The sequence below is a fragment of the Notolepis coatsorum genome (genome assembly GCF_963971535.1).
Source record: "Notolepis coatsorum genome assembly, chromosome: 6".
NCBI lineage: Eukaryota > Metazoa > Chordata > Actinopteri > Aulopiformes > Paralepididae > Notolepis > Notolepis coatsorum.
Genome location: NC_140170.1, coordinates 43,942,661 through 43,957,380, shown reverse-complemented (window position 1 = coordinate 43,957,380; position 14,720 = coordinate 43,942,661). Strand labels below are relative to the sequence as shown.

Sequence of the window (14,720 nt, the reverse complement as noted above, 5' to 3'; positions counted from 1 at the left end):
GTTTAGATGTGTAAACATGCAAAGGTATTAAAAAAAAAAAAATTAAGTAGATATTCCCGGATTATATGGGTTTTCGATATCTAACTCTAAACATCATTATTTCTTATTCTTTATTTCTTTATTCTGAAATGTTCTAACCAATAAATGTTAATAGAAGGTTTAAAAAAAATAAAAAGAGGTTTAAATGAGTATATCAATTGAGGTATAATTTTCATTCTGTTATAATTACATTAACGGGAGAGTTTGGTCACAGGTGACATTCTATTAAATTAGAATTAAAAGTATAGATCCTATGGTATACATAGGAAAGCTTAGGATAAATTGCTCATTCTGGGCAGACCGGAGGTGCAGGAAAGGAAGAAGTTGTACGCGAAGGAGGTATCAAATAGGTACCTTGTACGACTCTGTAAGGGAGGGGGGATCAGGTTTTTTTTGTTGTTGTATATATGTATGTTTTTATGCTCAGCTCTCAACGGGACCTCAACAGTGGGATGTAAATCCATTGTGAATTCGCACTCCAGAAATATTACCAACAAATACAAATCAATATGTATAGATTATGGCTAGTTTGAATATAATGATCTGGAACACTGGGGGAGGGAGCTCCAGTAGCTCACCACGTACCTCGAGCGCTATTTCGGCGCCGGGGACAACCGTGCTCGTCACGGATCTGGGGTTTAGCGAGTTCGAATCCCGGACTGCAGCCGTGCCTTTCCCAGAGTGTCTTCCCCCCCATCTGTACCCCTTCAGCCTGTTTCTGTCGGTCATTCTTGACCAGAATAAATGCGATAAACGCTAAAAAGAGCCAGGGGAATGGAACACTGGGGGAATAAATAATCAACAAACGCAAAAGCGTGCTCACATTGATGAAAAACAAACAGGTTGATGTGGCTCTCTTAAGCGAAACGCACATTTTAGTGGGAGACGAATCTACGTTAGCGGAAAACACATACCATAACATTAGTCACTCTTCCTTTGGAACGAGAACCCGTGGAGTTGCTATAGTCGTGAAACGGAAATTGAATATTGAATTGAAGGGAGTATGGTCTGATGCAGATGGTCGGATAACCATAGCTAAGATTATACACAAGAATAGGAAAATAACGTTGGTAGTGGCATATGCCCCAAATCTATACGTAACTAATTTCTACACTGCACTCACTAGGGAAATGTTAGACCTTCCAGAATACTCATTTATAATTGGTGCAGATTTTAATGCCATTTGGGACCCTGGGTTGGATAAATCTTATCCCAACTTTTCCAACAAACAAAAAAAGTCATCTAATGCGTTAAAGGATTGGGCAAAGAATACAGGTGTAAATGATCTATGGCGATCACTCAACCCCACGACCCGGAAGTACTCTTGTCGATCAGCAAGACATAAAAAACACTCCAGAATAGATTATGTTTTCGCAACACCGAGACTATTTGATAACTATGAAGTGGAGATGGTACCCAATGCATTATCAGATCATTGTTATTTACTCCTAAAAGGATCATTTGGTGTACTATCATCCCGAGCCCCAAGATGGCGCTTTAACACAACACTGCTGAATAACAAGGAATTCATTACACAACTCAAAGAAGCTCTTTCAGTATTCCTACCAGAGAATGTGAACTCGGTGCCGGACCCTAGAATATTATGGATGTCGGTAAAGGGAATGATCAAGGATTTCACGGATAGCTTTTCATCTAAAATACGCAAGAATCGATGCTCAAAACTGGCGGAATTAGAAACGCTTTACTCTACATTATTTACTTCTTTACAATATAACGACTCGGCTCGACTGGAATCTCAAGTTAATTTACTAAAAATAGAACGCCATTTACAGACAACAATCTGAAATACAAATACGTAGCACAAGACAACAGCATTACTCTCAAGGTTCCAAACTAAGTCACCTACTAGCTACGCGATTAAGAGTTAACGCAAAATTTGCAGATATAACTTCCATTAAAGCACAACAAGGACTTGTAACAGACACCAAAGAAATAAACGCGACATTCAAAGAATTCTACTCCAACTTGTATAAATCAGAAACGACCTTCGATCAAAACAAAATGGACACATATCTTAATCAAATTAACCTCTCCAAACTTTCAGAGGATGATGCTAAACAGTTAGAAACACCAATCACACTAGAGGAACTCAGGAAGGCAAAGTGGTAGGGCTCCTGGAAGAGACGGTATCCCACCAGAAATGTACCTCTCATGCTGGGACATAATTGGACCCCTATTACTTAATATGATTTTATACTCAGTCAAGGAGGGGAACTTTCATAAGAACGACAATATTGCACTCATAACAGTCCTCCTTAAAAAAGACAAAGACCCCACCGAGTGCGGTAGTTATAGACCCTTAAGCCTCCTCGGAACCGATATCAAACTGTTCTCTAAGGTATTAGCCATCAGACTTCAAAAGCATATGACGTCTTTAGTTCATCCGGATCAAACTGGCTTCATAAGAAACCGTTTGATCACTGACAACATAAGACGATTACTATACGTACTAGATGCCAGCAAGGATGACACCACACCCAAGGCGATGCTGTCCCTGGATGCAATGAAAGCTTTTGATAGGTTGGAATGGTCATATCTATGGGCAGTATTAGAAAGGATGGGGTTAGGAAAAGGATTCATTGATATGATTAAAGTATTATACAAAGACCCATCGGCCATGATTACAACAGGTATAATCACCTCCGGAATATTTCCGGTATCACGCTCTTCTAGACAGGGTTGCCCTCTTAGTCCCGGACTATTCGATTTATCACTAGAACCTTTAGCACAATATATAAGACAATCCCAACTCATAGAACCAATCGTAATCAAGGGCACACAACACAAAATTAGTCTATATGCGGATGACGTAATACTGTTCATGCAAAACCCTAATACCGCAATGCCTCATCTTCTCAAGTTGATTAATGACTTTGGCGACCTATCGGGATTTAAGATAAACTGGCCAAAGTCTGCTTTCCTTCCACTGAACGCCCCTGCAAAGAATACAAGTCTTCCAGAAGAAATACCAATGGTTAAACACTTTAGATGTTTGGGAGTTGAAGTATTCCCTACCATAAGCCAAACGGTGAAACACAATTACATAGAAATCCAAAATAAAATAAAATACGACTTTGACAGGTGGTCAAAACTTAAAAACTCGGTACAGGCACGGGTTTCAATAGTTAAGATGGATGTCTTACCTAGAATCAACTTCATCAGCTCAATGCTTCCGTTACCCCCTCCAGATGGTTACTGGAAAAAATTACACTCTTCCGCATATAAATTTATTTGGAATAACAAACCACCACGTATAAAAAGATCCACCGCACAGAGAAACAAAGCCGACGGAGGCATGGCATTTCCAAATTTTTTCCACTATTTTAAGGCGTACACTTTAAGACCACTGACAACCTGGTTTGAACCCCAAGCATCAGTATCCTGGAGAAATTTAGAAGTAAATATAGTAGCACCACAGAGACTGCAGGACATAGTATACACCAAAATATCAATTAAGCAATGCGAACTGAAATTTGGCCCCATAATTACTCATGCGATCCGGATATGGCGTGAAACACAAAAAAAATATTCTAACCCACATAAATGGCATAATCATACTCCCTTATTCAATAACAATGCACTCCTGATTGGAAAACGACCTATAAGATTCCCTAGATGGGAAAAGCAAGGCATACATACATTAGGAGATGTTATCAACAAACAGGGTATTTTTAGTTATGATGAAATAGAAAAAAAATTTAATCTCACCGGTTCCACATATTATTTTTACGCACAATTATTGTTATGTTTGAAGTCTCACGGTGTTCCATTAAGGATACCAATTGCACACCACAGATACCACACATTTTTCTATGAAAGAGAGACATCGAGAGGTTTTGTATCAGATTTTTATCATCAATTACTAACGGCCTCGTATGAAACCCTCCACCTAGACTCTATTTGGAGGAGGGATATACCAGACCTGGAAATAGATTTTGATTGGCAAGAAGCCTGGGCAAATGTTCGACTTGCATCAAGGAACCCGGACCATCAACAAATCAATCTTAACTATATTCATAGGACATACTTGACTCATATAAGACTGAACAGAATGGGTCTTAAACAAGACTCCAAATGCTCCTTATGTACAAATGGGGACGAGGGGACATTTATGCACATGTACTGGGACTGCCCACCAGTTAAGATATTCTGGAAAGAAGTGACCCAGCAATTATCAAATCTCTTAATTCTGAATATACCTGTACACCCCTCTGTATTACTGCTGAATGATGTTTTTGAGTATGCAGTACATCCACAGCTAAAGAGATTGGTTTTATCTGGTATTACAGTGGCTAAAAAACTGATAGCATCACGATGGATTTAACCGGAAAAAATTTGCCGAAAGGTCTGGATTCTTACATATCTCGATGTGATTTATCTAGAAATATCTACAGCAAGAATTTTGGGTCTCAATGAATCCAAATTGACAATGTGGTTAGAAGTGGTGGAGAGAATAAAAGCTAGCATATAATGGTAGTGTTTGGTTAGGGCGAATGATAATGGATGGATTATCCATTGGGGGGTCCAGGGTGGGGGGTGCGAGCAAGAGCATGTGTGTGTAGGGGAATAGATAGCAGGTATTAGGGGCATATCTTGTATAAGACATTTATTTAAACAGTGATTTAATTTGATGTGCACTGTTAACAATGCTTGTATATCTAATCGTGTGTTGTCATGTTTGTTTATGTGTTTGTTTAAAAAATAATAAAAAAATAAAATACAAAAAAACACATCCAGTACTAGCATACTACACCCACACCATGTAGCCCAGCGGTTCTCAAACTACGGGTCACGACCCAAAGTGGGGTCGTGGGTATGTGACCGTGGTATAAAGTTTGAGAACCCTTGACATAGCCTAATGCTGAGATGCTCGGCTAAGAGGCTGTGGTGAATACATACTATATAGTAGGGCTGACCCCTATTAGTCGACTAATCGGTCGAAAGGAGCCGTAGTCGACTGGCCAACCTCTTAGTCGAACATATATATAAAAAAAAGAATGATCATTCTTTCCAATAGAAAAGAGGCATAGAAGCGTGGCTAACGCTAATGGCACGCATACCAGAGGCTAACTGCCTACGAAAACAGGCACAGAGGCACTGAAAGAGGATTTCACCCATCTAATGAACACACTAGACTAGACAAATATCAAGATGTATCCATCAGGACAAGAAGCCTTCAGTCGACTCCTTCAGAGATTAAGCACCCCCATAGCCCAAATGGAATGATAAGAAAAAAAGAAAAAAAAAGTTAAACATTATAATTTTTTTTGTCGACCAATAGTCGACTAACGGCAAATTTTGGCCAATCATAGTCGACCATCCAAATCTTTAGTCGGGGACAGCCCTACTATACAGTATACACTGAACAGTACACTAAGCCCGACTTGACAAAAAACTCTCAATGAATACTGATATAGCAGTGTGAACGGCTATGGACACCTTTTTTGTAGCATAATTTATTTGTCAGCGCTGCTAACATGGCAACAATTAAGTGACACACACACACACACACACACACACACACACACACACACACACACACACACACACACACACACACACACACACACACACACACACACACACACACACACACACACACACACACACACACACACACACACACACACACACACACATATATACAAATGTATTGTGTGGCCCCCCTGATGACAGAGGCCCTAAACAGTATAATGTTTATTCCAGGTGCCAACCATGTGTTAATCATACTGTGTGATGCCTATGTGAATGTGTGTGTTTACTGTATATCTATGTGTACGTGTCCCATAGGACTTTGGGAACTACCACTTAGGTCCTATGGCCTGGATCATTCCTGTGTTCGTAGGACTGTCCTGTTTCGGCTCAGTGAATGGATCCCTGTTTACATCTTCCAGGTAGAAAACACATTTACACACACACACGCACACGCACACATAATATATTATATATATGTTTACACACACACACATATGTTTACACAAACACACATATGTTTACACACATGTTTACACACACACACACACACACACACACTTTTTTCATTTTATGTTTTATTGTCCACTATAATATGAGTTGTGTAAAAAGTTATTTGACAGGTGTAAAAACCTTTAGTTAATGTGGTTTAGTGATGCAGATAGATTAAAATTGATTTCTATCACAGGGTTTTTGCACTTGCTGAATATTTAGAGAAAGCTTGGGATAAACGCACGAAAACAACATGTATGTGATGTAGTTTGGCCTCTGATGGTCTGCAGCACGGTGTCGCTTAGAAACCATGGGAAGTGGTTGTTATGTTCAATTGTTGTTTTTCGTGTCTTATAATCCCGTCGGACATGACATGAAAATACAATTGTATTCATTCATTCACACACACGGATGTTAATATTAGTGGTGGGACTCGATTAAAAAATGTTATCGAATTAATTAGAGACTTTATAGTTAATTAATCGCATTTGAATCGCATATCAATATTTAAATGCGAAAAGCAAAATTGTTCAATTCAAATGGATTTTGGTATAAGAGTGAATCAATGAATATACATTATACATACGTTTAAGCAGCAAAATCCTGTATTGGCTACTACACAGACCAACAGATCAATGTCATTCTTAACAAAGTGCAGCAATTCTAGGAATAATATATATATAGCGCAAAGGACCTTTTGTAAACTCAAGCACTTTCGGGGTAAAAGTAAAACGCAGTACTTTCAAGTACATTCCAGAACAGTTGACCATTGGGGAAAAAAACTCTTGATTGACTCTCAATTTCTCTTATTTTTTCAGTATTCTGTATGAACAAACCAGACTTGTGTAATCATGTCAGACTAAGGCCATGTTTAGACGGAAACGCTAGCAGGTGAATCCGGATTTTTTTCCCCCCGGATGTGCCTTTTGTTTATACGGCAACAGCGTTTTTGCGGGGAGAATCCGCAAAAAAGTGAGACCACCTTCCTGGGTGGAAATCCTAAAAACGATACACCTTCGCGCTATCATCTGAACAGTCAAACCGCATAAAACTATGACGAAAGGGTTGTCAATGCTCTCGTCGCGTACTGCTTACGTCACAGGCATGCGCCAGTAGCCTAGAAGCGTAAACAAAGCGAACAAGCATGTCTGATTATATCCACAGAGATCATCTGAAGGCTACATTGGCAGTACTTTTAAATACACAAGAATCAGTCCAGCGGCTATTGCAACTATTAGTGACTGGAGCCACTGTCTGTGTGACTCTGCTTTGGTCCAATCACATTCCCCCACCCACAGTCTGCGAATCAGAGGCGCAGAGTAGGGCGGGTCTTCACAGCATGCCTGGTTGTCTCAACGACCTGAGGGAGTTCCGCGTTCGGTTTGCGCGATCTGATTGGCCACTGACGTTTCTGGTCATGTGACATCTGCGCCAATCGCGTGACAGCGGGGCTTCGTCGTCTCGAGTCTTTACAGCCTCGTCTGCACGCAGAATTCCATCCCAAAACTCTAGTCTAAACGCAACATTAAAAGTGAGACCGCAAGACGACTTTTGCGGTTTCTGTTCAGTCTCTCTCCGTCTAAACATGGCCTAAGAAAAACACTAATTTGCGATTTCTTATACTTATAGCGCATGCATGAGTCTGGTCTCCTTTGAGAGGTAACATTCTTACACAATAAAGAAAAATCACTGACTGCTAATGAAATAGAGTAACAGAGGTTTGAACACACTGAAGTAAACGTTTTGTGTACTCGCATGTCTGTTTAGTGGTTGCCAGATGCCTGTTTTTAAGTTCCAGCTGAGAGGTAGGAGCTGGAAAACATAACTGTTCCATAGCCTGAAGTCTTATGTAGTACAGGTCCAACGTTTATAAAAATCCCACGGAAAATGAGTATGAAAATGTGATTTTGGTCCGCAAAAATTCAGCGTGAAAATACAAAATACAAAAAATCTAAATTAACGCGATAAAGTCCCAGCCCTAGTTGATATCTGTCTGCCCCTCTCTCTCCTTTTTATCTTTCTCTCTCTCCCTATCTTTCTCTTGTCTCTCTGTTTCTCCTCTATCTTTCTCTCATCTATGTCTCTCTCTCTATGTTCTCTCTCTCTCCTCTCTATGTTCTCTCTCTCTCTATGTTCTCTCTCTCTCTATGTTCTCTCTCTATGTTCTTTCTCTCTTTCTCTCATCTATGTCTTTCTCTCTGTTCTCTCTCTCTTTCTATCTCTCTCTTTCTATCTTTCTCTCATCTATGTCTCTCTCTCTCCTCTCTCTCTCTCTCTCTCTCTCTCTCTCTCTCTCTCTCTCTCTTTCTCTCATCTATGTCTCTCTCTCTATGTTCTCTCTCTCTCTCTCTTTCTCTCATCTATGTCTCTCTTTCTCTTTCTCGCTCTCTCTCGCTCTCTCTTTCTCTCATCTGTCTCTCTCTCTATGTTCTCTCTCTCTCTATTCTCTCTCTATTCTCTCTCTCTCTCTCTCTCTCTCTCTCTCTCTCTCTCTCTCTCTCTCTCTCTCTCTCTCTCTCTCTCTCTCTCTCTCTCTCTCTCTCTCTCTCTCTCTCTCTCTCTATGTTCTCTCTCTCTCTATTCTCTCTCTCTCTCTCTCTCTCTCTCTCTCTCTCTCTCTCTCTCTCTCTCTCTCTCTCTCTCTCTCTCTCTCTCTCTCTCTCTCTCTCTCAGGTTGTTCTTCGTGGGATCCAGAGAGGGTCACCTGCCCAGTCTGCTGTCAATGATCCACCCCAGTCTGCTGACGCCGCTCCCCTCTCTCATCTTCACTGTATGTAGTCCTGTATAGTCCAACCAACACCTGCATCCCAGTCTTAACCTCTTAACAGGCACCCATAAAAGTGGCCAAAAAAAGCTCTCCAAAATCCATGTCCTCATCCACGGCCATCCGTACATGCATCCATGTTGTTGTGAACATTTTAATTAAATAAAGAAATCCCTATCCATAGTCGCCGTGGGAAATTCTTTTATAAAATAAAATAACTAAAATAAAATAAATTCCCTACCTACCCATGGCCTTAACACTTTCTCTGCCACGCTTATATCCATCAATGTTTGATCTCTGCCACCACTTTAAGTCTATGGAGATGTTCACCTTCTTTGCAGGGCTATAACTTTAAATTGTATTGCTAAATTGACATTACTATGGCCCATTCAACATCGATTATCTATCGTTCAGGATGTAGGAACGTTTTACTTTTTCATTCACACATTCATACGAAAATACCGTCTCTAGAGTATAAATATGTTTTTATCGTTTTCTGCAGTATTTCCCAGAACGTGAGATATAGGCACAAATGCATATATTAGATCATCAAATGCAGTTTGTTGCCGATCCACGCTATATTAAAAATGTCAACTGTACATGGTCCTAAACGTTATGACTGATCATGCGCGGGTGAACGGAGGGGGGGGGGGTCGTTTATAATTCCGTGATAGTCGTTAAATGCTTCATGTAGTATGGGTGATATATAGATCAGAGCAGTTTGTATGGTTAATAATAAAGAAAAACGCTGAAACTCACGGCAGCTTCCTCGTAGCGTTGGGCGATGAGAGTGGAGCAAACAGATCCCAGTTATGTGATGTATGCGAAAATATGAAATATGATCAGAATAACGTTGTACGCCGTGATCTGGCAGAATTCGCATGAACTTGAAACCCGTCTTAAGCCGTTTCTGGCGGGGAATGTGTTAACTGACAACCAACAGGAACCAAACAATTTTTTTTATATGCCCCAGGGGAAGAATGTGGAAAATGACTCTGGTGACATAAATAACACCCTGTATATCAAAGCCTTCATGAGGAGCTAACTATGAACAATCTGTTTTTGGTGGAGGGGATCTTTAAAGGGGAATGTCACCCATTTTAAGAATCCACACGTGTTCTACCTATTCCCCAGGACAGTTCAGTATGAACATCTCTGCTAAAGCTAGACATCTGACGTCTGTAATGTCACCTGGATGTAAAGTCCAGGGCTGCTCCATAGACATGCAGAGTGGTGCATGTTCACAAAATATTGACTGAATTGTCCTGGGGCACAGGAATAACATGTGAATCCTTATCATAATACACAATCTAGAAACAATCTACTCTACTCCAATATCTCCCACAGAATGCTTCCTTTACATTCCATTCATTTGGCATTGATGGAACACGAAAATGGCTAAAACACACGAGTCAATTGTGTCCACTGATTTGACTATTAATGTATTTTTCTCTCTCTCCCCCTCTTCCATCCTCTCTATATTGGTCTCTCACCTCCATCACCTACTTCCCTCCACCTCTCTGCTTTCATTAATCCATATCTCCTCTCATCCATCCCTCTATCTCTCCCCATCTCTCTCCTCTCATCCATCCTTCTATCTATTTCCATTCCTCCATCTCTCCCCATCCATCCATCCATCTCTATCCCCTCCATTCCTCCATCCCCTTTTTCATCCCTCCATTTCTCTCTTCTCCATCTCTCCTCTCATCCATCCATCCATCTCTTTCCTTATCTCTCCTCCATCTCTCTCCTCGAATCTCTCCTCATCTCTCTCCATCTTTCCCCTCATCTCTATCTCTCCTCATCTCTCCATCTCTCTTCTCATCTCTTCATCACTCCTCACCCTTTCTCTCCTCATCCCCATCACTCTCATCTCTCCTCATCTCCCCACTTCTCTCCTCATTTCCATTTCTCTCCTCTCATCCCTCCATCCATATCTCCTCTCATCCCTCCACCTCTCATCCCTCTATCCATGTCTTCAGTGTGGGATGACGCTGCTCTATGCCTTCTCCAACGACATCTTCTCAGTCATCAACTTCTTCAGCTTCTTCAACTGGCTCTGTATCGCCATGGCAATCGTTGGAATGATGTACCTGCGCTACAAGAAGCCCGAGCTAGAACGGCCAATCAAGGTGAGCCAAACTCTCTGAGACTAGCCAATAAGGGGTGAGAGAATCTTTCTAATGGCCCAATTGAACCATCTCTTTCTTGATCCTCCAATTGTTGCTTCCCTTGGACAAACTTGAAGCAACAGTTGTGATTGGAGGATCATGAAAAGCAGGCGGGGCTCGAGATGGGTCAACTGGAATGAGCAGGACCAATAAGAATGACTGGCGATGTTCGAAGGGCTCAGAACGGATGACTGGTTAGAGAGGAACGACAGTTAATATGGACCAGTGAGAGAGAAACGGGAGGTTTTCTAAAGAGAGGAGAAGAAAAGAAGGGAGAGAGAGAGGGAGTTACATTTTCATTTAGTCTCCTTTGTCGCTACAGTCTGACACTGAAGTCCGATTTGGCAGTGGAGGATGTTCCTTGTTTGTTCCAAGCTAACCAACCATTCAGTGTAGAGACAGAGATAGAGACAGAGAGGGAGAGAGAGAAAGAAAGAGAGGGAGAGACACAGGGGAGCAGAGGTGTGTGTGTGTGTGTGTGTGTGTGTGTGTGTGTGTGTGTGTGTGTGTGTGTGTGTGTGTGGGCTTGCGCATGCATATAAAGTACAGACATTTGCCTGTGTGTGTTCATGTGCATGTATCCATGTGTGTTTGCATGAATATATCGTGTATCTGCAGGTATATGGATATGTTCTGTACATTCATCCATATTACAGGTTTGTGAGTATGTGTGTGTGTCTGTGTACTAGTCATGTTTGTTTGTGTACACGTTCATTCGGCATTCCGTCGGTGACGGTATTGCAGACATGCATGCCACTTAGTGAGCCATACAGGTTGACTTAAAACACTCTACGCCTCCTGGCCTTTAAGGTAAGTCCATCTGTAACTGCAGGCCCGCCCGACACACAGAGCGCCATTGTTGCCATTGTGATAACGTGCGTGTGTGTCGCTCCCTCCTGCCCCTAATGGGAACCCATCGACCGCCTTGACTTGACTCATCTGCCTGTTGGCATGGCGATGTGTGTTGATTGGGGGGCGGAGTCTAATAGGGCAGTGAAGTGAAATGGGCCAGATGGGTCTATTGGTCTAGCGTTCTGTGTGTGTGTGTGCGTGAAGAGAGAGAGAGAGACTGGGGAGGTAGGACAGTAGCAGCACTGTGTCCCTCTTTCAACCTCTCCACCTCCTCATTATTCCCTCTCTCTCTCTGTCCCCCTTCCTCTCTCTCTCCTTTTTCTTTCTGTCACATTCATTCTGTTCAGCAGATCACTCTGAGTTAGACGAGATACATTTAGAGTCGGCAATCTAGGAAATAGCCTCTCGATACAGCAGCACCGATGCTGCCTGGCTTTTGCATCAAAGAGTATATCCCTGAAACGCCCCCAAATCATCAATAACCCCCCCCCCCCCCCCGTCAAATTATTTGGCATAGCTTTCAAAGAAGGTGGTCCCTAGATAATATACCACTCAAGCGTTTTAGTGAGATTCAAGTGAAGAGAAGAGTAGGGAATCTTTTTGTTGTTGGACTAAATCAAAATGTTGACCACTTTTACATTGATAACATTAGAAGGATGTCCGCAGTGCGTTTACATGTTCATCATGATCGGACAAGAGGAGTAGTTCCTTTTTTTTTTTTTTGTACTTTTGTGAGAATTATTCTGCCACCTTGAGGCCAAATTACTTAACTACACAGGCTATTGCTGCTCCGGTGGGACAAACATCATTTGTCAAGTTTGGAGCAAATCGGACAAAGTGTTAACAATTAGCACATCACTTCCTGTTTACCAGTGCGACATCACTTCCTGTTTACCAGTGCGACATTCGATTGGATCAGTCTTAGGATTTGGCCCGTCAGCTCGTCAGCTATCTATTATGTATTTGAACTGAAGATGTCGGATACACAGAAATATACTCGCACTCTCATCACGCCTGGCCAATTTCTTGCAAAAATTGTAACATTTTCAACTTGAGCGAACAGCATTTAAGATAAGATAAGATAAGATATTCCTTTATTGATCCCCTTGGGGAAATTCAGGCACCATAGCAGCATGGGGGAGAGGGGAGGGGAGGTACAGGTAGTAGAAGATTTATTTTTTGCATCGTCTAGAGCAGAGCTGTGTCTGTTTGGCTTTGTTTGCATCTTTCCATTGACTTTGTATGCATTTGCTCCACCTCTAAATTTCGTTTTGTGTTATATTAGTATTAGAGGAAAAACAAGTGAGCGTCTACAAGTGCATTGGTCCAGTAATAATTAATTAGAAATATTTGTGAATCTCACACTTTGATTCAATTGAAAATTGTGGGGTTCACAGTTTGAATTAAAATTGATTCACGATTCATTGCAATTTTCTAGGCAAGTCGATAGATTAGGTTCGGGGCGACAGTGACTAAGGAGGTAGAGCGGTTGTCTGGTAATGTGAAGGTTCCCGGTTCGATTCCAGCTCCTGGCAGCGTGTCAGTGTCCTTAAGCAAAACACTTAACCCCTAACTGCTCCCGATGAGCAGGTTGGCACCTCGCATGGTCGCCTGCTGTCGTTATGTGAATGTGAGTGAATGGGTGAATGTGAGGCATAAGCCGTAAAAGCGTGTTGGATAAAAGCGTTGCCATGTGTTACAACATTTGCATATACCGTACTTTTCGCACTATAAGGCGCACCTGAATATAAGCCGCAGCAGCTAAATTGAATGATGTGTACATATATAAGCCGCACTGGACTATAAGCCGCAGGTGTTTTAATGTTTAATTACCATAATGTAAGGGTTCGTGCACAGAGGGGATTGTCGGGAAAGAGATGGCTGTTTGAGGAAGCTCCCATTTATTAACATTTTTGTTTAAACGGTAACGGTAGCTAGCTACTAACGATAGCTACTTAGCCAACACTAGGTAGTTACTAACGTTAGCTCACAGAACGATAGAGCCAACACTAGGTAGCAATCGTCCCGGGAGCTAACGTCTCTGCCTGGCTGGTTGCTGGCTAACTAACGTGGCTAATCGTCCCGGGAGCTAATGTCTCTGCCTGGCTGGTTGCTGGCTAACTAACATGGCTAATTGTCCCGGGAGCTAACGTCTCTGCCTGGCTGGTTGCTGGCTAACTAACGTGGCTATTCGTCCCGGGAGCTAGCGTCTCTGCCTGGCTGGTTGCTGGCTAACTAACGTGGCTAATCGTTCTGAGAGCTAACGTCTCTGCCTGGCTGGTTGCTGGCTAACTACCGTGGCTACTCATCCCGGGAGCTAACGTCGGTACCTGGCTGGTTGCTGGCTACCTACCCTGGCTACTCGTCCCGGGAGCTAACATCGGTACCTGGCAGGTTGCTGGCTAACTAACGTGGCTAATCGTCCCGGGAGCTAACGTCTCTGCCTGGCTGGTTGCTGGCTAACTAACGTGGCTAATCGTCCCGGGAGCTAACGTCTCTGCCTGGTTGGTTGCTGGCTAACTACCGTGGCTACTCGTCCCGGGAGCTAACGTCGGTACCTGGCTGGTTGCTGGCTACCTACCCTGGCTACTCGTCCCGGGAGCTAACGTCGGTACCTGGCAGGTTGCTGGCTAACTAACGTGGCTAATCATCCCGGGAGCTAACGTCTCTGCCTGGCTGGTTGCTGGCTAACTAACGTGGCTAATCGTCCCGGGAGCTAACGTCTCTGCCTGGCTGGTTGCTGGCTAACTACCGTGGCTATTCGTCCCGGGAGCTAACGTCTCTGCCTGGCTGGTTGCTGGCTACCTACCGTGGCTATTCGTCCCGGGAGCGAACGTCTCTGCCTGGCTGGTTGCTGGCTACCTACCGTGGCTATTCGTCCCGGGAGCAAACGGCACTGCCTGGCTGGT

General features: G+C 42.6%; 1 protein-coding gene across 1 annotated transcript in view; it reads left to right on the top strand.

The window, feature by feature from the left end:
* slc7a5 (solute carrier family 7 member 5) overlaps positions 1 to 14,720 on the top strand; it is a 79,208-nt gene that overhangs the window by 58,865 nt on the left and 5,623 nt on the right. Inside the window, exons 6-8 of the mRNA XM_084316664.1 lie at positions 5,851 to 5,954; positions 8,698 to 8,794; positions 10,771 to 10,920. Coding sequence (XP_084172790.1) covers positions 5,851 to 5,954; positions 8,698 to 8,794; positions 10,771 to 10,920 — 351 coding nt within the window. The remainder of the gene's footprint in view (positions 1 to 5,850; positions 5,955 to 8,697; positions 8,795 to 10,770; positions 10,921 to 14,720) is intronic.